Below are 26,905 nucleotides of genomic sequence, written 5' to 3'. Positions count from 1 at the left end.
TTTATCAGCCAACTCTTCTCATTTTATGACTCTTACGCTATTAAAAATAGTGATCCCTATTTTTTTAAAAAAAAGGTAATGGAGATGACCCTAAAAACTATAGAGGTATCAGCATACTAAATTCCTGTTATAAAATATATAGCAGAATTTTAAATAACAAACTAATAAAAATATTCTGAAAACTTTATTTTATAAGTACAGAACGGATTTCCGAAAAGGACGATGATGTACAGACCCGGCCTTTTGCCTAAAATTAATAATAGAGAAAAGAAGAGAATACAATTTAGAAACACATATTACATTTATTGACTTTGAAAAAGCATTTGACAAAGTTAAAAGAAACATATTATTTAACATATTAAAAGAAAGACAAATACCAAATAATATCCTAAAAGCTATCATAAGTATATATGAAAATAATCAAATACAAATAAGATTAAATCACGAGCTATCATATACGAGAGAAGTAAACCAAGGAGTTCGACAAGGTTGTTCCCTTTCAGCAACTCTTTTTAATATCCAGTTAAATGAAATAATAATAAAATGGAATAAAAATTTACATTAAGGGATTTAACTTTCTCTTATTGTGAACTTAAATAATCTTCTTATTGTTGATGACCAAATAATAATCACAAATTCCGAAGATAACTTACAGAAAGATATTTTAAATTTAAATGAGACAGCCAAAGATTATGGTATGATAATATCAACCGAAACCGAAAAATCAAATCTGGACAATCAAACAAAAAGATAAACAAAAGATTAATAACAGAGGAAATGAAAAACTGCAAAGTATATACCCTATTTGATCACAAAAGAAACGAAGAAATGATGAAAGAATTAAACCAAAAATCAGTAATAGAATAAATAAAGAAATATAAACATAAATGGATGAAACCCGTTGAAAGAATGAAAACAGAAGATTACTAAAGCAAGTCTTAAATTACAAACCATTAGGAAAAAAGAAAAATAAACCAGGACATCATCTAAAGAGATTCAACGATGACTTCTAAAGCCGGAACTTAGGCCACTCTAGGCCTAAGTTCCGACTTTCAAAAAAGTTCCGATTTTTCAAATCATTGAAAAACATGATGATGATGATGATATTCAGAATAATAAGCATTGAGCTCCGAACCTTCTGTGATTGCAAATATTTTATGACTTGGTAATATCTGCATTAACGTATACAAACACAGACATCTAAAGCAATTCAAATAAAGAAAAGATTATTATTATTATTATTATTATTATTACACAATATTAAGGATTAGAACGATAAACAACAAGTAATGATACTTGATACTTAAGTGTGAGAAATCAAAGAATATTACTTCAGCCAGCAACTCATATCGTACTTTGTTGTTTCTTTTTCTTTTTTTTTTGGGAGGGGGGGGGAGCGGAAAGAACCGGCGAACGATTGACAAATATTGGGCAGCAACTGAGATCTTGTGGGAGCGATTAAAAAGTACTTTTTCAGTTATCATTATTTCTTATTTTTAAATGTATTTGCTACAGTTTAACTAATTATTTATTTCAAAATTTAATTAGTATTTTATTTCGCAAAATACACGAAACTTCAGAGTACTTTCGAAGATCTCGCTTATCCGCTTCTTATCTCCTTAAACTAAGCTCAAAATACTTAAAACAATCACGTCAGATGCTTCATATACAAGTCCACATTCAAATACAAAACTAATGGAAAAAATTATAGTCAAATATAGACTGAGTTTATATTAATCTTTGTGTTATAATTATGTCTTTGATTTTTCGAGGATCTCACTTAGCATAAACTTTTTTGGGCTCCCCCCTCCCCCTAAGCCAGGGGTCTTCAACCTTTCAGATAGCGGGGATCGCATTAAAAATTTCAATGAAGTCCTTGGGCCACTAAGCTATACTGCGGTCCAGATTCACAAAAAACGCTGCGCATTCCTTATGCATACTTTACATAAAATCATATAAAAATAAACTCAGCTTTAAGAGCTTCGGTAGGTGTCGGGTTCATGATAAGAAAATACAATCAATACTTGAAAAAAGATAATTTAATGAAGAAAACATTATTTTTTACAATGTCAGTGGGCAACTTGACAATGTTTTTCCTTGACCACCTTGTCGATGTTGGCATTAATGTTGGAAGTCGCTATGTGCAGAGTATTCTTGAGATGTTGGTCTATAATCTGAGTTCTTGTCTTGGACTTCACATGCTTCATTCTGGAGAACTTCTCACATAAGTATGTGCTTCCTAACAAAGGGCACATTTTCAAAACATGCCGGCGAAGATTAGGGAATGCGTCCTCAGAAATGTAGTCTTTGTAAAATGTAAGCAAGGGCACATTGAATAATTTTCCTCTCAAAGAAGAGTTGTCTTGGAGTTCAAGCAGCTCCATTTGTGCTGAACCTGGCATTTGGCAGCATTGACACTGAATGGCATTGAAAATAAATCTAAAGAAGACTGTTGGTTACGAAAATCACTAAATCTCTCTTCGAACTCACTTCACAACACGGCTAATTTTTGTAGCGTATTCATCAAGAGACGAACAGTTGGACTCAGAGAGAAGCTGAAAATGAGTTGTCTTGTTTTGCGAGTTGTGCCTCCCAAAGTTTCAGCTTGGCCACGAAAGCTTTGATGTGATCAAAGAGTGTGCACCAGCTGATCTTTGGATTGTAGCCGCGTATTTAGATCATTCATATGCAACGGGATGTCGGTCACAAAGGCAAAGTCTGTCATCCACTTCGGATCGTTAAATTCCACAACCGAATTCTCCTTGGTTTGCATGTATTTAACTGCTGTATTTCGTTCCTTAAGTCAAAGATTCTTTTAAGAACCTTCCCTCTTCTCAACCAACGCACATCACTATAATAAACCACATCACTGTGATCCGCTTCGCACTCTTGGGTTAAAAACTCTTGGAATTAACAATGAGTGAATCATTTTGCCCTAATAATGTTGACAACAGTCACAATAGCTTTCATGATATTCTCAAATCCAACAGTTTTCGCGCACAAATTCTCCTGGTGGATTTAACAGTCATAATAGACGAAATCGTTTCCTTCTAGTTCCGATTCTTTCCGTAGCAGCGCAACAAACCCTTCGTTCTTTCCCTGAATAGCAGGGGAACAATCAGTTACCACACCCTCGAAGTTGGTTAAGCTGAGGTCGAAACGCTGAAGCGTTTTCTTGGCGACTTCAAGAATATCAGTGCCTTTCGTCGTTCCCTTCATAGGTACGAGCGCTAGCAGTTCTTTCACACTGAATTGTTGATCAATGCCACGGACAAAGATAGCCAGTTGTGCTGAATCCTTCACATCTGTGCTCTCATCTAAAGCAAGTGAATATGAAGTACATTTGGACGACCGTTTTTTTTTTTTTTAAAGTTCCTTCAATGTCATTAGTAAGTTCTTCGACACGTCGTGCTACAGTTACCCAGATAAACTCGGTTTCTTAAACATTTCGTTATTATTTGGGCACTGAATATCCCCTGCAGCGATGAGACACTCTTTCACAAACTGGCCTTCCAAGAAGGCTTTTGATTTTTTAGCAATTTTTTCAGCTATTACATAACTTACTTTGACTCAAGCTTCGCTCTCTTCTCTCTGCCTTTTAAACGTACCCTGCTGGCATTTTAAATCAGTCGCGTTTTAATGTTAAATTAATTAATTAATGTTAATTTTTAAATTAATCGCGTTTTAATGTTAAGTAGTTATTTTTTCAAAATGGCTGGTGGGCTACGGCAAAGAGCTCCGCGGGCCACAGGTGGTCCGCGGGCCATGCGTTGAAGACCCCTGTCCTAAGCATTCTCCTCAGGGTTTTCAAAATCTTATAAATCTTGGTTTTGCGAGGTTCTCTGTACGTTCTGATTCAGGTATAGTAACCCCCAATTTTGGAAATCCTGTTCAAAAATCTAAGGGTGAGTCTGCGCTGCAGTTCAACCAATACCGCAATAGGCAACATCCCCCCCCCCTCTGCCTAATACGAACGACTTCAGTCCATAGTATTCTCCATTTTACACCAACGACTAAAATTTTAAACTCAAATATAACATTAAACATGAAAATAAATATTAATTGTCCATATTACGGCCTAAAATATATTACAGACGCGTCAACAACGCGCTTTTAGTTTCTTTATAAGCCCTATACGCTACAATAGTCTTTCGAAAATAAGGCATATTTGTGTGAAGGACTTCATTGTAATACAGATATGTGCATGACACTTTTACAAACAGTCACCAAAGACTTTTGACGTTGAAGAAATTGGTGTCCGATGTCTTGAACCAGGAGGATAGTGTGCTGTATATAGTGGTCAGTTGCAAATCGCTTGGAAGCCAGGTGCTCCTTCCGTAATTCAATGATGTGGATATTACTTCGTGTAACCTCCCATTTGCAGTGCTAACGGCACTAGGAGATATCCCTGATGACAGTGTTAATACCATGCAACTCACATGTTACAATGGCGTTCATGATTCATACTGTCACCCAAATTACGAAACTCAACAAGAAGCAGACTCATCAAAAAGAAAGTCTTCATGCGGATATTGAACTTAAAATCCTTAGACATTTCATGATCATTTATTTTCTATTTTTATTATGGTAAGTCACAAAGAGGTTACTAAATAGCAGTTTGCATGCGTCAGTGCATCATTAGAGCACTGAAAAAACAGAAAGATTAGCAAAACCATCCTTAAATTACAAACCATTAGGAAAAAGAAAAACCACGAAGTCCTCTAACTAGATTCAACGATGACTTCTGAGTGGCCGGAATAGGCCACTCTGGACCTAAATCCTTGAAAAGCATGATGATGATGATATTCAGAATAAAAAGCATTGATGATGTAGTCTGTCCTTCCATCTGCATGAAACAACTCGAGAACGGATGAACCAATTTTGATCAATAATACTTGGAGGACGAAAAAATTGTTAGACAGTTTTAATTTTTATTAAAATAGGCTAACAATAGTTAGCACTGAACATGAAGACAGAAATCCAGTTTTCAATTTTTGGCACTCTGTAATTAGGTCACTTCCGTGATAATTCACCAATAATATCAGTGACTTTAATGGACGAATGATGACGATAGCAATGAAGTAAGCATTGAGTGCATGTGGTTTTAATCTCTCCTAAGAACCTTGCCCTTATCTTTTGGCGCTAATTATCATGGATTTTGCTTGTTAAATAGCATACCTCAATCTCGTGAATTCACTCGAAGTGTTTCGTTGTGCGTGCATATCCCTCGCTGTTGTTGTTGGTGGTGGTGGTGATGTTGTTTGCCAACGCTGCTTTTCAGGATCCTATTGAGCTGGGGTGTTTTGAATTAGAGTTGAAGCATTGTAAGTCCAGTGTATTATGCCTGTTAATCGAATGTTGTCTTCTGTCCAGTTTTCCTGTTTTGAGAGATTAAAAATCAGAGAATTGGGAAGAAAAACTCCTCCACCTCCGTATGAGACCCGTTAATTCAACTTTACTCGAAAATGTCTTATAAAAGTTCATCGCGTCCTATGATGGAATTTGAACCTAGGTCTTTTCGATCAAATAGTATCGGAAATGTGGAGATTTTTTTAGGGAAGGGTATTATATCGAACACGTTAAAAGGAATCGATTCTCGTGCTACTTCTTTTAAAATTTTAGTTAACCAAAGAGCACCAGCATAGTTCTCCCATTCCTGAGATAACTGTTGAGATTCTCCCTTCACACTTTATTTCTGAAATTTACTCTGATTTGGTAGTTCAGTTGATAAAATCCATTAACAAGGCTGCGAATATGAATCCCACGAAAGTAGGCTTAGCTTCTTTGAGAGGATAATCTTGTATTTTATATTTAATTAATTTTTTATTGCATCTACCATTAGACTAAAGCTGCTTTCCTACTCTAAAAGTACATTTATCTGAAAGTCCATTTTACTTCCAAACTATCACTGGTTTTAGCACTTTCATCACTAAGTTTTTAAGTTTCGTTATACATCGTTTGCACAATAATCACACTAGAAGCAGCATAGCTTTTAATCACATGACTTGAAGAATAGCAGTGCATTAGTGAGGCACGTCGTTTCTTGCAATGTAGGGTGTAGATATTTATTACTTTTTACTTACTTCCCTTCATATAATACTTTTTTTGTTGTTGTTGTTTGGTGATGATTGACCGCGCATAAACTGCTCGTTGTATTGTAGCTTTTCCGGCCTATTCAGTAGTTTGTGATTGGGATATTTATTGCCTTTTAAGCAATCCCTTTCTTCGCTTATACTTCACCCTCATTCAATTCTATCGACTACTTATGTACTCGATTAATCTGTTCTTTCCTTTCTTTGTCATTCAACCACTTTCAATTCTGATATGATTTACGACACGGGTTTGTCTTACAATGTTCCTTGTTGGCACTCTGTAATTAGGTCACTTCCGTGATAACACATATTTTCTTTACTTCACATTCTCTTTTCTGTTTCCGTCCTTGAATTTTCTACGACAAGTATAGTCATTTTCATCCTGTCATTAGTCTCGCCTGTCTGCCACATAAACAACAGATGGGTGGGAGCAACTTTCACTGTTCCAACTAACAGGAGGAGCACAGTCTGGTGAGCTCACCTTTGTTCGTTTTTCCAAGATCCTTCTTTCAGGTTACGGATAGAAGAAGAAGATCAGTTAACGCATAAATGATGGCATCAATGGAAGCTGAACGACTACTTTCTGCTTTATTTATTTATTTTTAAATTTCATAAACCAAAGTTCTCCATGTGTTCTTTTGAAAATAGTTGAAGAAAATCACAATAGGATTCACCCTTTCCCCAATTTTTGTTTCGTTTTCGGAGTGGCATTTCCTCACTCCTTATGTTGCCCTAACCCCGTAGAATATTCCAGTTTGATTTTCTCCTTTTAAAAATTCTATTTACACTGATGCAAACATTTATACGTTGTATTAGATGTAGCTCCTGAAAAAAATGATTCAAAAACCTTTAAAATATATGAAATTTTACTGACTTATATACGCAGATGATAAGGCATTATTATCAAATACTGAAACAGGAATACAATATCTACATCTATTGAACCGATTACTGGAATCCTGTATCAATTGTGGAATGAAAATTAACATCAGAAAAACAAAGGTAATGAAAATAGCAAGGAAAGAGGCAAATATGGATATCAGAATAAATGAGGAAAAATTGAATCAAAGACATTTAAATATCTAGGAAGTGCTATTAGCAGTGATGGAAGATGTAAAAGTGACATAAAAGCAAGAATAGCGATGGGAAGAGATACCTTTAATAGAAAATGGAATTTATTCAGTTTCGTGGGAAGGAGGTGCTTCGAAAAATAAATATTTTTATATAGGGTTCTGTAGTCTCAAGAAAGTTTAAAAAACACAGATAAGGAAGTGATATTCTATACAAATTTTCACTAAGTTTTTTTTTCATAAATTTATGGAACAAAAAGTTATACAATTCCGACGTTTTCCCCTAACTATCCAACATTTCACATCATTCCCGACAGCACAATGCGGCCATTAACTTATAACGCACATCGACACAGTGCGATGTCAGTGTATAACCCCCAGAGCATCCTCTGACACGTCCTGACCCCGTACAAGCAAGAATCCGTATCTTAACAGGCAAGTTATTTCTGTTTCGCAAAGCGATGTGACGGAGATTGTGACCCACATTTTCTTTTTGAGGTCTTAAACGTAGACGAATGGTTGGTTCTGATATGATTTTTTTCCGGCAAGTGAGTCCGCAGCACCGAAATGAAGACGCCGAATCAGAAAGAAGATTAGGTTTCCATTAATTTTGTAAAGAAGAAGAGGAAGTGTGTGTGAACGTGTAGGTGTTTTGGTTTCTAACACTCGTTAGGTTCACCAATGACTTCATCCTAATTGACGCGTCTAACTAAAACGAGTTCATTAATCCATAAATAGAAGAGAGATAAAGAGAAAGGAAGAGAAAATACGTGTTTTAAGATCTGTTCTTCCTAGATAGCTCGCTTTTGTTTTTTCTTGATGTCTAATGATTGTTTGCCAGTGGCGTAATTGCCATCCCATGAGAAGATCAGCGGTGAGAACTTAGGTAGACCCAGTGAATGTGCTTGAGGGGTGTCAGAAGAACACACACACATATGTGTGTGTGTGTGTGTGTTCTTCTGACATTTTTGAAATTTTTGAAATATATATTATTGATATGAAAGTATACCTTAACATCACTGAAAGGATATAAAAAAAAAGAAATGGCTTGGAGAATCTTTTAGATTACTGTAATTTTTTTATTGGTGGGTGTGGGACGCAACTTAAAGCCAGTATACTGGTAAAAAGGAAAACAATACAAGAGGTGAACAGTTAAAACGATGTGTGCCTGTATTAACATATCCTTCGAAAAATAACATTTAAAATAGCCGTGCTAAGTATTACTTTTACAAAAGTTTATTTATTTATTATTTTATTTTATTATTATTTTTTTTGAAGTTTCATAAGTCCATTAACAACAGACATCCAAAGGTATTACTTTTCCAAACCAAGACATGAAAAAAATCTATTGGCTATTTAGAATTACGGCCACAGCAAGTAAGACTATGAGGCTAGTGTATTATGTTTGTTTATTGCGTGTGTTCTTTGACCGGTTTGTCTGTTTTGCGGGAATTAAAAACCAGAGTTTTCAGGAGAATACACCCTGTTACACCAGGATGAGACTGGCTGACTCACACAGGAAACGAGAGATATATTATAAGTGTTTATACTTAATTTTTCAAAATTAGCACAGACTTAAAGGATATTATCATATTAAACATTTAATAATTATATGGTATTTAAATGAAAACGGATATCTATAGTTGTAGATGCCTCTGAGTAAAGATGATTCTTTGATCATGAAACTTCTTTCAAACACCACATTTACCGTTACCAAGGCAACAGACTGTCTTAAATCATAAGTGTGGTTGTATATGATTTCATTTCCCATTAACAGGGAACGTTTGCATCGTCTGTTTCCGTGAATGACCACATGGTGGCATCATATCCCATTTTACCAAAAATTTCAGATAAGTCATTGCTAGTTGGTAGACGTGCATGCAACAAACGTCGTATAAAGGAAGCTGTAAATTTTCTTTGGATTCCGGGATTTGATGTAACAGCGACGTACTGCCAACACTGTGCATTCGAGCTGTTGCAGTATAACTGGAAGGATCTTTTCCTTCCATCTCTTTTTTCTTTATTAGTTAAAAGATACTTGACGCCAGTTTTTCCACCAATGTCCCACTTTGGAACAAATGCGTCTTAGGTGACATGTAGAAGTCGACTTATCCCACATACATTAGGTTAGACTCAACTCCTCAAAAGAGGCCAGTTAGTCTGTTTTAGAAAGAAAACCTCCCTCCCCTTAGAATCCAGTAGGAAAGCTTTGTTATCTTCTTGCCATTATAAAAAGGTTCCTAACATCCTAGACTGGATTCGAGCTCTCGTATTTTAAACCAAAGATTATCAGCTAGGTGTAGAGGGTCCCTTTGCTTGAAACATTTGTAAATATTTACTAGTTTTTCAGGAACTAAAGAGGGCTACGCTTTGCTCCAAAGGAGTTAATCATCACTCTGTTCAGTTAAGTACACTATAGGTAGGTCAACGTAAAAAAAAGTCAAGAAAAAAATGGGTGAAATCTATTTTTTTAATGTGATTTCCGACCCACGAATGGCTATAAACCTATAGTACATCGGTATAGTTAAGGACATTTTTTGTTTGTATTTTTTTTACCAGTCAGGAAACCCTACTGTAGAGACCAAGCATGGAACTTTTTCAAGCCTCTTCAGCTCTCAAACAATCGGAGCGGTTGTTCAGAAAGTGGCAATGAATTCATCTCCCAACTAAGAACATTCATAAAACATCCACATCCACTGTGGGATACGAACCTACAGTTGGAGAGCGAATACGCTGACGCTAACCACTCAGCCAACCAGGACGGCAAATTATTTAGCATATCTACGTAAATTCATTACCGCTGAGAACACACACGATTTTTCACGCTTCACCAGGCAAAGTAAGAGCAATAAGAAATTAGTGGACGATGAAATGAATATTCTCTTGAATTCCAGAAATCTATACATATATAGGAACATACGCATTTTTATTATTATTACACGACGCCTCCAAGGACCCATCTAAGAAGGACACTCCACAACACACAATCCATCGTCTCCCTTGCTCAATTCACTAACTGCACAACGTTGTCTACTGACCACCACTCCTATCATCAGCACTAGTACCTTTTGGCCTGTAAATTGAGTGTGTTCTCCTGGCCGATTTGTCTCTATGCGGGAGGACAAAACCTGCTACCTCCCCTTAGTTCTGCTAACGCAGCTGCAACTAAAAAAGCCCTTATAAAGATTTCTCTGGGGACAATGAGAACCGAACTCAAGTCTTTTCCAATCGAAGGGTGCAATGTCGTTTTTCCAATTACACTTCGGGGGCTTACATCTCCAGCTAGGAAATTTATGGACCACAATGAGAGGATATAATTACACGCCTACCCCATAGCAAAAAAAAAAAGTTAATATCAACAACCTTCTTCTGAGAATCGTACCTCAGTCCTCTTCCTCAGTTTCATCGTTTTTTTCTTTTCTGTACTTGACGTTTAACACTGAGCATAAAGGTTTTCTGAAACAGAGGTGGATAAACGATTGAGAGCGATCAAGTTGGTCTCGAGTTAATTTATAATATAGGCCACACTAAAGTATAAACTGCACCTAAGTCTATTCATTTTCATTCAATTACTCTTAAAAATTCTCAATAATAATTGATTCCCAGTTCCGTAGCATATGCTATTATTGGTAAAGCTCGAATAGTTTTACTAAATAAATCCCAAACCTAGTTTAGAATTAAAGCGAATGTTTTGAAAAGATCGTAATTAACCGAAACAAATGAAAATGGGTCACCGCCTGAAAAAAAAGTTTGCAAAGTACAGGAACGTAGTAGACTAAGTGGTTGAATTACTGGTGACCAACCACGAAGTTTTTGTCCACCCCTTCTCAAAGAATGGACATAATCAAAGTCACGTTTCGGAAAATGACACAGAAAAGAAAAAAGAGCGTGCTATTTATAGTTCAAACAAGTAAGTGCTCGCACATACGAGAACGCTTGTGCATATTAACACACCCAGGATCTTTTTTCTCAGGAGGGGAAGAGGTTGAAGGAATCTAACTACACCTGAAACTATGGAAAACATTTCCTATTAGAACTTTTTTTTTATTTTCCTGAAGGGAAAAAGAAGTTGATCAGTCAACTGTATTGCATTAAAATGCAATATAGTTTAATCGTAACCTTACGATCTGAAAAGCTTCAGATTCTTGGAGGAGGGTCATTGCTCTCCTACCAGTCTACACCAGAAGTGTCTCTCTATTTTTTTTAAATTTATATTTTATTTATTATTATTATTAAGTGCAGTCCCAGTACGAGATGAAGTGTTCCTTGACAGATGGTATTCAAACATCTGTTTCGTTTGGTTATGGAGCACTCAGTAATGACGATTAGTAGTCGGAATATTTTCATATTCGACAAGATCCATTTGGATTATTTTCTTTTATTATTTGAAGCATTATGTGGATTTGATAAATGTCTAAATTCTCAAATTTATTTCGTTTCGTATTTGACATATATCATAGCACTGACTAGAGAGCAAACACTTATTCGACTGGCTAATCCCCTATTTAATCAGATTTTTATCGCTCGCATCTAATTATTTTAAATTTCACCTGTTTTTAATTTTGTATTCATGAAACTTTTACAGATTCCCTACCAGATGTCCTTTTTTAGTAATATTAAAATACGAATAGAATTGTGACGTCTACACTTAGACACTTTTGAGATTTGTGTAATAGCATAAAACTATAGTAATCGGTAAATCAAGAAAAAAATTCATAAATTTGGAAGATTTAAATATTAAACATCGCTGCTGTCTTCTTCATTTTCCGTTCTTTTATTTTCTTTTTTTTTTCGTTTTGAAATTAACGAATTATTTAATTTTCAGCGTCTTCTCAGTGGAGTTAGCATTCGAGTGAAAAGAAACGGGTTCGAATCCTCTAGGAAGCCAGAAATTTTTATAAAAGGCCTATGAAGTAGCGATTAATGAACTCGTCTCATATGGAGGGGGGAGGGTTTATTTTTTCAAAACGTAAAACAGACAAACCAGCCAGAGAACAATCATTGTCAGGCATAAGACTACTCATCGACAATAGGATTAGTCTCCCTATCATTATCAAAATTACGCTTATAAAAACCATGGAACTGTGAGTGGAAAGAAAGATGAGATGAGATGTATTGAAGCATCAAGAAAACTTGCTCAGAAAAAAATTGTTGAAGTTGCTACAAAATTTGTTAGGAAATAACAAACTGCAGTCAAATTAAAGACAGAATCAGGTGTGTGTGTGTGTGTGTGTGTGAGGGTTAATATTAATATCCCACACCTGAGTTAACCTTAAGATGTTTGTTTGTTCGACCATCATGCAGAATCGGCTGAATGTATCTTCGTGAATGTTTGGGTTGGTCTTGGCTATGTTTCAAGCTAGGTTGGTTGTTTCTTCCGCCAACCCCTCCAAAGTTTTTAATATTGGAAATAAACCGAGCTCTTGACTTTTTGTAGGCGATCCATATTAATTCCCGAGTACGACTAGATGCAAATAATCAATAGCATTGTGCTAAATTGGTTTGAGGCACAGAAAATGGTCCACAAATCCTTAGATGGTGTTGAAGATCAGGAAGAATCAATGGACTTAACTTCCGACTAGAATATTTTTGCATTTCGTCACTGCTCCTGTGACACCTACACATAAAATCAACCCGGAAAACTGTGCGCCACTCATGCTCACGAGAAGCGCTACTTTATGCAATAGTACTCACTACTGTGCAGTAGGTGATAGTTCTTCATATGAACGTTAAACAAACAGCGAATACCTACCGGTTGAGGAAAGAGCAAGTCTGTTTTCATTCCACGCATTCACTTAATTCCGACCAAGCACCCCTTTAAATTTAAGCATTCCCAGTTCTCAGTCAGAGTATGGTTCGTATTAAAAAAAATCAAATGGTCAACCGCTCCGAATTAGAAGCGTTGATCCGAGATGATGCTGTTGCTCATAAAGGTGCAGCCTACTCTAGGATGAAGAGCAGTAATAATCTTTACAGATGTACCTCGGAAGGAAAATGTCACGTGGTTTATAAAGAGGCTTTGATATAAGTAAGACCATATAATACTTCAGATATAATGTCAACGATACATTTTTTTAATTAATTGGTCCACATTATTGTAAAAGTCGCACCGTTCAAAGAATGGAAATTTCGTTTAATTATAAAATAAAGATATATATTGGGGATGGTATGGGATGGGATATATATAGGGATTGGATGGTATACCAGCTCGTGTCGTACGTGAAGCGGCCAAAGAATTGTCAGTGCCCTCGACCATTTTGTTTAATTTGAGCCTCAGGACTGGGTCACTCCCAAGGGGGTGGAAAGAGGGGAAAATAGTTCCACTGCACAAAGGTGGTTCCAAGGCTGCTGTTGAAAATTACCGGCCAATCAGCATAACAGGAATCATTATCAAGGTCTTAGAGAAAATAGTCAAGAGGAAAATACAAGATTGGATAGAAAAAAATGGGATACTGTATCGGGGACAGCATGGTTTTGTGAAGGGTAGGTCATGCCTCAGTAACTTGCTCACATATTATAACACAGTGACGGCTGAACTGGATAAGGGTAATGGGTTTACAGTGATTCTACTGGACCTTGCTAAGGCCTTTGACAGGATACCACATGGAATTCTAATCAGTAAATTGCAGCATATGGGAATGGACATAGGGTTGGTGAGATGGATAGGAGGGTGTTGACGGAGAGATATCAGAGAGTGGTTTACTCAGGAATAGAGTCCACAAGACGGCCTGTGACTAGTGGTGTGCCACAAGGATCTGTTCTTGGACCACTGCTATTTAATTTGTCCATTAATGCTATAGGAAAGGATCTGAGAGGAACAGTTCATTTGTTTGCGGATGATGCGAAGTTGGGTAGGGCAATAGTGAATGCAGATGACGTCAAATTGTGCAGGATGATTTGGATAGATTGGAGGTCTGGGCTAAGGAGAATGGATGTCAATTTAATGTGGCAAAATGTAAGGTTATGCATTTTGGGGTGAAAAGATTGGCGGCAGTTTACTGCATTGGTGGAACTATGCTCCAGGAAATTGATGAGGCACGAGATTTAGGAGTGTTGGTGGATAAGGAATTGAAATTTAGGGGACACATTGCAAAAGTGGCCAAATCAGCTCATCAAATCACTTAGTTGCTGATGAATACGTTGATAAGCAGAGACAAGCAGGTTATTGTTCCTCTGTATCGAGCCTTGATAAGACCCCATCTCGACTACTGTGCTCAGATTTGGTCACCTAGGTTTCTTCTTGATGGGGAGGAGGTGGAGAGGATCCAGAGGCGAGTGACCAAGATGATAGCAGGTCTGTGGAATGAACCGTATGAGAACAGGTTGAGGATTTGTGGGTTGCAAAAATTGGTTGATAGGCGTAGGAGGGGAGATATGATTGAGACATTCAAATTACTGAAGGGTTGCTATAAAATTAATTCAAAAGATATTTTTGAGAACAGGGCTGGTTGTGGGAGGATTAGGGGACATCCATGGAAACTGGGCAAAAGTGTGGTTAGTAAAGGTGTTAGAGCCGGATTCTTTACTTTTAGAGTGGTGAATGAGTGGAATGCGCTCCCTGAGTCTGTGGTGGATGCTGTGACAGTGAATGAGTTTAAGGCGAGGTATGATAGATACTGTATGAATGTCGAATAGTTGTGATGAATATGATTTGGGGCCTCCCTCGATGAGTCTAATGACTCCCTGGAGTTGCCCGTAATAATAGTAATAGTAATATAAAAAAAGGAACTTGGCATTATAATATTCAAGAATGTGTAAATAAACAGAACCAATCTACGATGACTTAAACCGAATGAGAGATGAAAACATTTTGTCTCAAAGGAAGTGTTTGAGACAAAAGTAGCAGCAAAAAGAACCCAAGGATCTATTTAAAACAGTTGTTAGCGCTTTAGAAAAGATCTAATTATAAGAGCTGACAAATCAGGGAGTTCAGAAATAATAAATCAATTAGGAAGGAAGCTATTAATAGGAAACTGGTCATGAAATGTTACTTGTGTTGGATTATCACAATCATTTTCTGATGCACCAAAAATTATTACGAAGGTCAGTTTGAAATTGTTCTTCAGTATTTACAGTAATTCTTCTTTATAAGAGGTGTTCGACATATTGCAAAATCATAAGCTTTCCACTGAAATTGGGTGTCATCAAATATGCTACTTTAATGACCAACATCTCAGAGTAAAGTTGAATGTAAACATTATAAACGAAAATGGAAAAACAGCATTCTCCTCTGGAGATTATGACTGCATTTGACAGTTTTTAATTTATTCATTGTATTATTTAAATTTTTTCAATGAATGCCACTTACGTCGTTTATTTTGAAAAGTATAAACTAGATGGAACTTTTGCCCATTTTTCCTTCATCCAGTATAAACAGGTTTGGAAACTGTTTTTTTTTTTTCACTGTTTCTCCAAAGTTTACAGGAAACAAAGCAGTATACTCTGGGGGAAAACGCGTATATTATCACCATCCTATCAATCCCCCCCACACACACACACGTTGTACACGTACGTCTATCTGAATCAGTATTCTGAAAACCTTCACAAGTTGTTCAATTATGTCGCTACAAGTAATCAAAAAGATCTTGCGTTTTAAATATTACATTTTTTTCCCTCATGAAATCGCTAAATAATTGCTGCAGAGGTATTTAAAGCTACAAAACTAAATGTTTTCATGATATAAGACGGTATAAACATGACTTCAAACACACCATCGTTGTTTCTAGACTCCAAAAGAATCTAGCCTTCATAAAGTGCCTGGTCTAGTATCCTACAGGAATTAAGGAGTTGCCGAAAACAATCGTATGGCTATATATATTATATATATGGATAAACTGCAAATATAAGGTCACAGTTAAACGGATGGACGATTCGTGCACGGAAAAGTCGGCCCCCACTTGGACATAAAGTGGCAGAAAGGAATGCAGGAAATAAACTAAAACCAACCATCGAGTGGTCATGAGTTCAGTTAAGCCATAACTGCCTTCCTCGTGAGAAGAAGTTAATATATTCCGTAGGACAAGAACATAGTTCCCTCAAGGAAAGTAATCCTACAGCCAAGTTGTCCTGTGGTATTTAAATGGAGTATACTAAATCGTAAAAAAATTAGGACTCTTAAATATGCCAAGGAAAGTGCATATTCAGGCCTCCAAACGGTTAATTTTGTATACACTTTTGTCTAAGAATAACCCGTCCATTTAGACTGAAAACTAAGCTACTCTCTCTCTCTCTCTCTCTTATGATACATACCTTGCTAAGATCGGTCAGCTGTGTTTCTCTGGTGGTACTCAGATTTGCTTGTAATGTCGGGCATATTGAATTTTGACACTTCTCGTACAGTTCTGAAAAGACAACAGAAAATTTAAAACCACGAAGAATATAGTTATACATTAAAATTAAAAGTGAGGGGCAACTATGAAGAGTAAATGTTATATATATTTTGGGTAAATTTTTTAAAAACTTGTTAAAATTAAAAATCAGAATTATACAATTTTTTTTTGAAAATTCCACTTAGAAAGTTGCTTAGTAATAAGAAAATTATAGCAATTTCATTCAGCTAAATGATTCCCCCCCACATACACAGAGTTCTATGTTTGGACATTTATTATTTATGATATAAATCAACGATTTCTGTGACCTACAATTATCAAGTAAAAAAAAACTTTTGCAGATGGCGCTGCGTTGATCGTCACTGTAGTTTATATAAATTCATTCCATAATTTTACTGGACATCAGCAGATGCCGTATCGTCACTCCACACTTTGGTGATTTATCACACGACTTCTGGTGAGGTTGTACAATGCACATTTTGCTTGAGGCTTCAGCTCTCCGTAAAACCAGTACTCCAGACATGGCATCCATCTCATTGAGGGTCTATTGCTCTCCCCCTTTTCCGGAACTTTATTCTCTGACTTTGAGAAGTCCTCCTTCCATTCTTTCTAAAGTACCCAAAGGTATTTAAACTTTCTACCAATCCTTTTTAGAATCTATCCATTTGTCCATCTTTCATTGTATGATCAGTACATTGATTGCTGTAATATATGTATTTCATAACCTGGATAAGTTTATCTTGAGATACATATAATGACGTTAGTACGTTTTGAAAATGTAATCTAATATAATTAAAAAATTCGCAACATTATAAAACATAGAATTGAAAAACTTCTTATTTCGTATAAACATTGGAGTGAATTCAAAATAACTATGCTGCGTGTAGACTCTTAAATAGATTGCATCACCTTTCTGAATATGAACACCATTTGAGTTATCTTCCGTTGTTATTAAGCTTTGGGGGGGCGAAACTCCTTCAATAGCCAGTACTGTAATATAGTGCAACCATATCGATGCTAAATGGGGTAGTTTCCATAGAGACCCCCCCCGAAAATATGGGTCTCCATAGAACCCCACAACGTAGACAACAGAGAGTTCTTCCGAGTGTCGATGACATTTAATTTCCCAGGCACTACGAAAAGGGATTCATATCAATTCATATCAGAAGCGCGCGCACACACACACACACACACCTTCCTCTTAATATGCCACTGCTCTCGTATTAAAAAGTGTGTTGATACACACTGATAAATAGCTTTTTCCTAACAGCCATTGTATTCAAACATGTCAGTCAGCTTTCCTTCAATATCACGGTCTACTATCCAGTCACGGCTAGCTTTGCACCATCCAGAAAAATCCAAATATAATTAAAGTGAGGTTTGGCTTGTATGCGGCAGTCCTTCCACAGACATCAAGATTGAGTTCAATAACTAAATGCGTAGTACAAACCATTGCAGCAGCTGGGTGCGCCCTGAACTTCTGTGCACCGACTGGAGGAACTATCTTATCAATTTTCGTCCGCTTGTATGGTCTACCTGACTGCTTCTTCCCCCCCTCCTCTCCCACCATCACGCTTTCATTTTTAATGACATCACTTACAACCGATCGCTGACGCCCTAACTACGCTGCAGTCATACCAACTGATTGATGACTGCTAGGGAAGCGCATAATAATACCTCACTGGAAATTAGGTAACCCTAAACCATGCCCCATTTCCAGTATTGTGCAATAAAAGTCGTTTAGCATCCATTACCTTGCCTTTCTAACTTGCTGTGTAGTTATACAGCAAGTTATAAAGCATATCACTGATGTGAACTTACAGAAGAGTGTGGGGATGTCTGAATAATTTTTACAAGATTATATTTCCTATTTTCAGGAGCGTGCACAAATCAATATGGTTTAGTCCCCCCCCCTCTCTAATTTATCGAATTGCTGATCAGTAAGTTGTATGAATGATGCCTTTTGGTTGGACTCATCTTCAGTCTTATAAAGGCTTTTCATCTGAAGATGAGTTAACCGATCTCACAGGTTTTTTTCTCTCCTGGAAATTAGGGTTTATTCCTCCTTTAACCAGACAAAGAAGAGAACGAACGCCTACACAATACACTAGTCTCTTAGCATTTGTTTTTGCCTTAAATTCCAAACCAACAAAGATCTTGTAATCGAATTGCTAGACCTCAATCATAACCTCTAACACAAAATAATACTCATAAAACAATATACAATCATTAATAATTACAGTCGATTAATTTATCGAAGTTTAATTGAGCTGCTTCATCATGTTCTCCATGTAATAAGAGTTTTATTTGAGGAAGTAACTGAAAGGGTACATAATTGAAAATGAAGTATATTGATCTAATAGAATTTGATGGTGATCGCATTTCTTTATTTTTATTTTACATTATTTTGTTTTGCAGCATTTTTCTTACAAAATCAGTTAATCAATTAACCGGCAACTCATTATTTCGCATTATACACAAGGCTCATCACATACACTCATAAGCCAGAATATTTAACCACCCGACCAACAGTCTGTTGGCCGGAAACAAGCCGGTGGCAGCAGTATATCTGAGGATGGGGATTGTTCTCATGGGCTTCAATGAAGGATCTTCTCGTTCTCAGTGAACATCCCTTGACATCTTATCTTACGTGGAGATTTTTTTGGACCAAATATTGCCTTACATGAGGACTATGTGGCAGGATGGATCTGGACTCCTCCAATAAGACAACGTCCAGAGTTACGAGGCTCGCATTGGGCTAACATGGTTCAAAGAGCATAATAAGTATTCCGGGTACTCCTCTGTCCACCTAATTCTCCTGATTTGAATCTCATCGAACATTTGTGAGATTAAATAGAACGCAGCATCCGCTGGTCTACGCCACTGCCTTGCTGACTTCCGAGACGTTATTCTGTCTGACCGACCAGAACACGTCGGGTCTCCTTCGGTGGGCTAGTGGAGTCAATGCCAAGACGAATATAAGTGGTTGTCTAGTTCAAAGGAGACTCCACATGCTACTTGGTAGATGTTTGGACTCATGGGTGTATTAATACAGGTTGTCCGCGCGGTTAGCCTAGTGGCTATGCGCTTCGCAACCATATGTCTGGGGAAGGAGTATCCTAGGTTCGATTCCCGTCGACGACGTGAGGAGCTTAAGGATTTTTCTCAGCCATAGCCAAGTTAGCCGGTCTTGGGCGTGGACAGTAGGATTTTTTCCTCAGTTTATCTGGGGTTTTTCATCCCGCAAGCAGGCAAACCGGCCCCGCGGACACACACACGGATCTACAGTCATAAGTACGTCCCCCCCATGAGGGGGGCTCAACTCGCCCCAGTAGGGACGGGGGAGAAATAGGGAGGAAACTTCATGCGAATAAATAAAAAAAATACAGGTTGAGATATATTTAAGTGCGTTTAAAAAGGTGTTGGCTTATTCTAAAACTTATTTGTAGACACATTTCAGCATAATCACTCCACACCTTTTTTCGAGTTCTGATTTATTCTCTCTCTCTTTCTGTCTTCATTGTCTTATTTATTACCTGTTTTCGTACTTGTCAAATGAGATGTAAATTCGAAATCTCAGCGCAAGTACTAAATTAAAATAAACTAAAATGACTTACCAAAAATTGTTTACTTTTTAATTGTTTGAACAACTTAGACATGTCAAATATTCCCCATACTGATCAGAAGTGTGAATTTCTAAAACAGAGTGCTTGTGTTTTGATTGGTAAGCACTCACATTTTGAAAGGAAAAAAAATACTGTTCGAATGTGCTGATTGAATACAAACATTAGCTTTTGCATGTCCCGTATATTTCAAATGTGTTCTGCCAATATCGTCAACTCGTTGTTTCTCATACCATAGTTATGACAGCATAACTGTTAGGAAAATGTTTACGAGAAAAATCGTACAAATGCAGATATTGTGATCCATCACAGATACTGATAAAGAACATAATGAAACACTTTGTGGGGACATCTTACAGAGTACCGAAAACGGACTCCTCAATCTCGTCATTTTTAGCAATGAATGCGCAATTCATGTCAGTGGTAAATGATTACAGTGCCAGGATATAGGGAAGCGAGAATCCTCGAAAAACATGCTGTACAAGCCAATAAATGATTTTCATTACATACAGTAGATTGTATTTTATGCATTACATGTGCTGATGATCCATTCTTATAACAGCCATCATTAAAGTCATTCCAACATGCACTTCTCCCTCTACAAATAATTCATTTGATTTTAAATAAACACCAAAGTCGTTAATTTCGTCAAAGAACGGACAATTAGAAATATCTTATAGAGGAAAATGTTTCAAGGGGATTTTTATGCGTCAATAGTTTCCTGTTGGATAAACAAACGAACTTGAATGGTTAATATTTTACCGTAATGTAAAAGCTTCGTTTCAGCCAGGAAAAAGAATTATTCAAGCTTTTAAAAACCAACGGCAACTTTCACATTGTATGCATTTATTATGAATATTGAAAAGAAGTAAATTACAGTGTTCTAAACAAAAATATTGTAATTTCTAAGCACTGTTAAACATACTACTTATCTTAACCAGTCATCGCAATTTATCAAAACTCATTACAGGATAAGTTAAAAATAATAATAAAAAAAATAAAAAATTACGCAATCTCACTGCGGCCCCCTCCCCTCATTCTCACATAGATGGTATCCGCCTTTTTTTTTCTGTTATCTGTGGAGTTCTTTGTCCTTTAAAGCTTTGTTCGCGTACTTTAATAACTGGACTATCAAGTTAACCAAGTAGTTTTAAAATAACCGCACAAGAGTAAACAGGAATCTAAATAGCACCTTTTCTTGTCAAAAGAGGCGTGTCTCCACAACTTTCTTTTGCAGGTATGTAAATATCGGTGTCCTCCTTTGCTATGATGTCGTTATCCCTGGATATTCGCAGACAGTAAGGAAGAAAAAGTGTTGACAAAACAAAATTTAAGAGAAGTCACAGAACTATCACGAGATTAAAGTCTTCCTGATAAAGAAAAAAAAAAAACCTTTAATAAGCCCACACATGCAAGCATCGGAATGATTTATAGACGTAGTCAAATTCCAAAATGTAGTCACTTCCTCTATCGGTAGATATCAAACCCACTACATGGAGGTTCAATTATCAAACTGGATTCAGAGTGAATGTATCTTACTGATGCCGGTGGGTATAACGTATCTTTCACATCTAGAAAACTGTTTTTTATTTTTATTCTGAGACGAGTGTTTTGTTCGCTGAGATAGGCAATATTCAGATACTCAATCTGCAACAGCAATAAGAAATTCACTTGTCGAAACTTTTGTTTCGTATTTCATTTTCTTCCCTTGTTTGAATAGCAAGACACGTAGCCAATCGAAATTGCTATTGCCAGAAATAATTTCAACGTCGTCGATTTCAGATAGAATTTAAAATTCGTTTAAAGTTTTTATTTTTTTTAAAACTGTGCTTATAATTATGAAAATGCCAATATTAGCCTATTTTACATTTTCATCAGTTTAAATATACAAAGGTACCAACGGTATTAAGTAACATAATAATAGAATTATAATAATTATGCAAAATTATTTTTGTTAAAATTTTAAGAATTAAACAAAATTCACTTTGCTTATTGGAATCTTGAAGTGGCTTATAAAACTGCCCATCTTTGAGCTAGAGCTCTGGGTTCCGGATTACATAACTGTTGACGTCGTTGTTTTGTTTAGAATTACAATGGATGTTACAAAGCTAGTACAAACTGCCAAAAGAACCGGATGTCCTGTTCTTTATCTAGTTTGCATGTTTGAGGGACGAAAAATCATCCTACCTTCATATGACACTGGCTAAGTTACTTGATTCTTATCCTATACAAGGTTCTTCAGTTTTATATGTTTATAATCTTTTGTGGATGTTATTGTCGTATAAAAATCATTGAAATTAAATAAAGTAAAGCTATACGAAACAATATTTGAATTCTAATACAAGAAATCTAAGAAACATGCAGAACTTCAATATTACCATTTCCCTTATGTCACATATTATATCGTATACTAATAGCATATTAAGTAAGCATGGTATTAGTGTTATTATTTTGATATTTATACCAATGAAGCGAACACAACTTGCCGAATAGACGTTTAAAATTAAACATTACACGAGAAGATATTTCAGTTCAAGATATTCTATAATAATACTGTATTACCGCACAAGAGTAATCATTAATGAAAGTACGCATGCGCTTGCCAACAAAAGAACTATCTCGTTTACTTTTTCATGTTTTTATCTCTCGGGTAATTCGGAATATTCTTATAAAGTTGTGCCAATTTGAGACTGCTTCTTCTCTGTATTGAAGATGTCCTTTTCTTTATCGCCCGATATTTAAATATTCTTTATAAAATATTTAAAAAAAAAAAGCATTTGTGCATTTTTATACTTCAATGTGAAATATTGAAATTAGCTTTAGTAACTTAGACGAGTATATAGAGTACGTCTATTAATGAACAAAAAAAAAAAATACTAACTGAATATTTTCATTCGAAAAAGAATAATTTTTTTTTTTTTTAGAAAGTGACAACTATTGGTATTTTTCTACTTGTATTTCCCCTCATTTCTTAATCGCTTGGATTTTTTTTTTATATCTTCGTCTCAGCAGTGTCTGCTAAATTCAGCAGAATAATATGTACTTTCACTTATTACACTTTGTTATGCCAACAGTCAACACATAGCCTCTTCTGTAGGATTCTATTGTTGACCTGGAGACGAGATTATCTTAACGTTTAATGTAGTGTTGCTCATTGTGGATGTACGCATAGGAAATGCCACCACGCAGAGAAAATCTGGAAGAACAAGTACTTTGACCCTTTTAACACACACACATACACACACTTAAGAGGCCAGTCAAGAACTTGGAGTGCATCCCTTCGATGAGATGAAACTAGACACGGAACTCGTCACAAGCATAAGGGCAGAGAAAGTGGGTTACGCGTGTAACTCCTTTCCACAGAACAATCCCCTGGAGAAGAGGGGAATGATAAACAGGACAATGTTACTTACGTAATACGGAAGCGCATATCCCCTACTGTTTAGATATATACATTTTTATCCAATTAACCGGTTTGTTTCTTCGTTAAAAGTGATCTGAGGACTTCAAGGCCGTAGTCAAATATACTCACAGATTCAATATTCACATTTTGCTAAGAAGGAACTGAAAATTCTGTTTAGACATTTCCAGTTTCCTGACATCAGTAATGTGTTTGATATTAGGCATACTACGTGATCCATGCGATAACCATCACCACTCGTGAAATATTATGGAAGGATTTGGTGACATATCAAGAAGAAATTACCCAGTATAATCTGAAGAAGAGGATGGAAATCTTTTTAGCAATACGAATAAGACCCACATATGCATGCATATTTACTTAGAAAGGTAACAGATGTTATTGTTTGTTTGTAATTACGGTAAAGAAACTCAGGCGATGAAGTCAGAGTGTATTATGCTTGCTAATTGCAAGCATAATAATGTGTTCTACTGCCGATTCACTTGTTTAGAGAGATAAAATAAACTTAGGTTTAAGGGAGAAAAACCCTGCCGCTTTCGTGTGAAAGAAAGAGATGAGAAAGCTACTAAGATGGATATCCCTCTTTCTAGAGATGGCTGAGTGGTAGATGATCTTCATCAACTGTGAGACCACCACCTTGTTTATGGGTGGAGTGAAGTGGTTTGAAAATAAAAAATTCAGAAACATAAATTCTGAATATTTTTACGTACGCAATGGAAATTCCAGAAAAACAAACATACCAGCCGGAGAATACATGCATATGTTAGACAAAAATGCACTTATGAGGTAGATTGTACAGTGTTCATTGGTTTCCTACGATGAGTCTCAGAACTATATGAAGGTGAAAAGTAGGAATAGTACTTTAAATACATTTTAAAGGATTCCTTGAAAGGTTCTCACTTTGTTTTGTTTACATTCACATTTTGAACACACTTATGGACGTGCATTTTGGAAAAAGAGAATTTCTGGAGTTGTTTGAGAGAATAGTTTTTTGTTTGTTGTCTGAAGGAATCAAAAGCGCAGTCTAAACCGGTGCTACGAACTCTTGTCAGATCAGATATCTGCTTCCACCTAATGTATTTCAAGAAGCTTCTATGCGGTTGCCGTGCCTCCCTCCCTCGCACATCCTCCCCCCCCCTCTAGTACGATCTTTGTATAATATTCTTTTTCTTATCTCCATTACCTCTCTCGGTAATTGTTCTTCACCAACGGACGTGCAGTGGTTGCTCACCTATCTTACCGTCACGGACTTTTAACATCCTCAAAATACCGTGTTCTTCCTCGTACAACATGTTGATTGAATGCGGGTACGTGCATTGCCCGGGAAACAAGATAAGCAGCATGAGATCATGAAGAAGTGCAAGCAAGGGAGGTGAAGGAAAAGTATGGACCCGTCTTTCAAATAACTGTTTCGAAAAGCGTCACCGTTCAAACATTGTATGTGTGTGTGTGTGATTGCTCAATCCTAAGGATGAACCTTGTTTTTCTTTTTTATGAAAGAATATAATAAATGAGAAACGGGTCGTATGTCAGTTTCGAAGGAGTTTCTAAGAGACACGACAATCCTCAGGCTAAAGAGGCAACGACATAGTAGGCGAAATCATTCCGTTACTGGAATACAGATTTTTACTGTTTTTGTGAAAGAACGTGATCGGATCAAGAGGCGACTTTACGTAAACACACGGAGAAATTTTGCCTTGGCAACCAGTTGCTAACCATTGACCCGTTCCCATTTGGTAAAAACTGGATTGAATTTCAAGTGGATTGAGAAAACATACAGTAAAAGCAAAATGAACGTTTTGCTTGCTTTGATGTATAATGGCAAATATAGGTCATGAATCGTAGTATGAAATGCAAGTTAATTGTGCAAAAGTACGAAACATCTACAACGGAAAGATATGATAATTTATCATTGAAGTTGATGCACAGCAGTTTATCACAAAATAAGCTCCTGCCATAATGGGAGCATTTTAATCTCTGAGATGTTATTGGACTAAATGACTATAGTGAATATTAATCCAAAAGATGAAAACAACATCCACTCCTTATGTCACTTAATATATAGATTCTTATTTAATTGAATATATACAGTGAAAAGAAAAACAAAAGCTCTCACAAATCTCATTTTGAAACACTCAATCGGAAATGAAAGACAAATCAAACAGCAAAAGTTATTCTCCGAGCATTACTATTTCACACGAATACGTGTTTGGTGAATCTAAAATTCAAAAGCACAAATGGAGCATAAAGAATTTATCCACATCAGTGATTATAATATACTTGCACCCCTTTCGCTTAAAACTGACATCAGGAAAGAAAAGAGAACTAAGAAAATGAGCATTTCTTAGAATGGAGAACAAATGCTTAAGTGTCGCAACGACACATTTGTAGATCGTTGCGCAAGAATAAAAAAAAAGTAAATAAATGAAAAAATTCCGATTATTATTAGAAATGTCTGCAGTGTTAACATCGCTAATACACACCGTGAAAAAAAATTACCCTTTCTTGCAAGTAAAATAAAGATAATCAAAATTAAAAAAAAAAAAAAACTCAAGATATCTTTTTATCTTCTTCGGTTAAAAATATCTTTTTTTTTTTTTTTTAACATCTTGATTTCAGTTTCATATGTTTGTTCTGTCCAGTAATTGTTCAAGCTCAGGGTTAGGAATATTCAATGAAAAAAAAAAACCTGTAAGAAGAGTTAAATATCCGGTCCTGTGGTGGATGAAACGAAAAGTACTTATTCTATACCATAGAAAGAATAGGCTTATGGGAAATTGAGCATTTAGAATAATGACGTTGATAGAAATCACAAACATTATGACTAAATGAGATTAAGGGACATTAATCACATTTCGTGGAAATCTTCCCTACTCTGGGTTCAATAATTCACATCCTATAATGCTATTCTTACCTGCCGTTTTTTTCTGTCCATCCTCCCCCGTCGTCTTAACGAGATTCGCTTGAGAAACGGAGAGGCAACTCAAGAGGACTAGGAAGAAAAAGACGCATCCAACCGCTGTCGCACGGCGGCCTCGTGCCCCACTCTCCTCCCGAGATTTCTCGGGTTCGCTCGCCATGAAAAAAGTCACTTGTCAGGTAACGGGCGGCTTTTGCCGTGTTGTTCCGTACTGCAAGCAAGTTTGATGTTCACCTCCAAACTGACCTGAAGCGGCCGGTGAGAGGTGTGCTCCTTATATAGGCGGTGAATCTTCTGAGCGCCCTTGGGCAGGCACCGGTAAAGGCTTGCGATAGGCTCTCGGAGATCGCTGGTCAGTGAGGAAAACACTGAAACAGGTGGCGACTCTCCGAACTAAAGAAAATGTTATCTTCGGAGAAAAATTGACCGATTAAAAGACTATTAAACACT

The 26,905-nt window shown here is 36.4% G+C and overlaps 1 protein-coding gene across 1 annotated transcript in view; it reads right to left on the bottom strand.

The window, feature by feature from the left end:
* Positions 1-26,668, bottom strand: part of LOC150108488 (uncharacterized) — a 67,391-nt gene extending 40,723 nt beyond the window's left edge. The window contains exons 1-2 of the mRNA XM_090415896.1: positions 26,450-26,668; positions 16,412-16,503 (exon numbers count right to left, since the gene is read on the bottom strand). Of these exons, the coding sequence (XP_090272022.1) occupies positions 16,412-16,503; positions 26,450-26,615 (258 nt within the window). The 5' untranslated portion in view covers positions 26,616-26,668. The remainder of the gene's footprint in view (positions 1-16,411; positions 16,504-26,449) is intronic.
* Positions 26,669-26,905: the final 237 nt, after the last annotated feature.

Source organism: Typopeltis vanoorti, chromosome 3 (assembly GCF_054136105.1).
Source record: "Typopeltis vanoorti isolate ZY-2024b chromosome 3, IOZ_Tvanoo_1.0, whole genome shotgun sequence".
Classification (NCBI taxonomy): domain Eukaryota; kingdom Metazoa; phylum Arthropoda; class Arachnida; order Uropygi; family Thelyphonidae; genus Typopeltis; species Typopeltis vanoorti.
The sequence above is the reverse complement of the archived record's forward strand: the minus strand, read 5'-3'. Positions and strand labels throughout refer to the sequence as shown.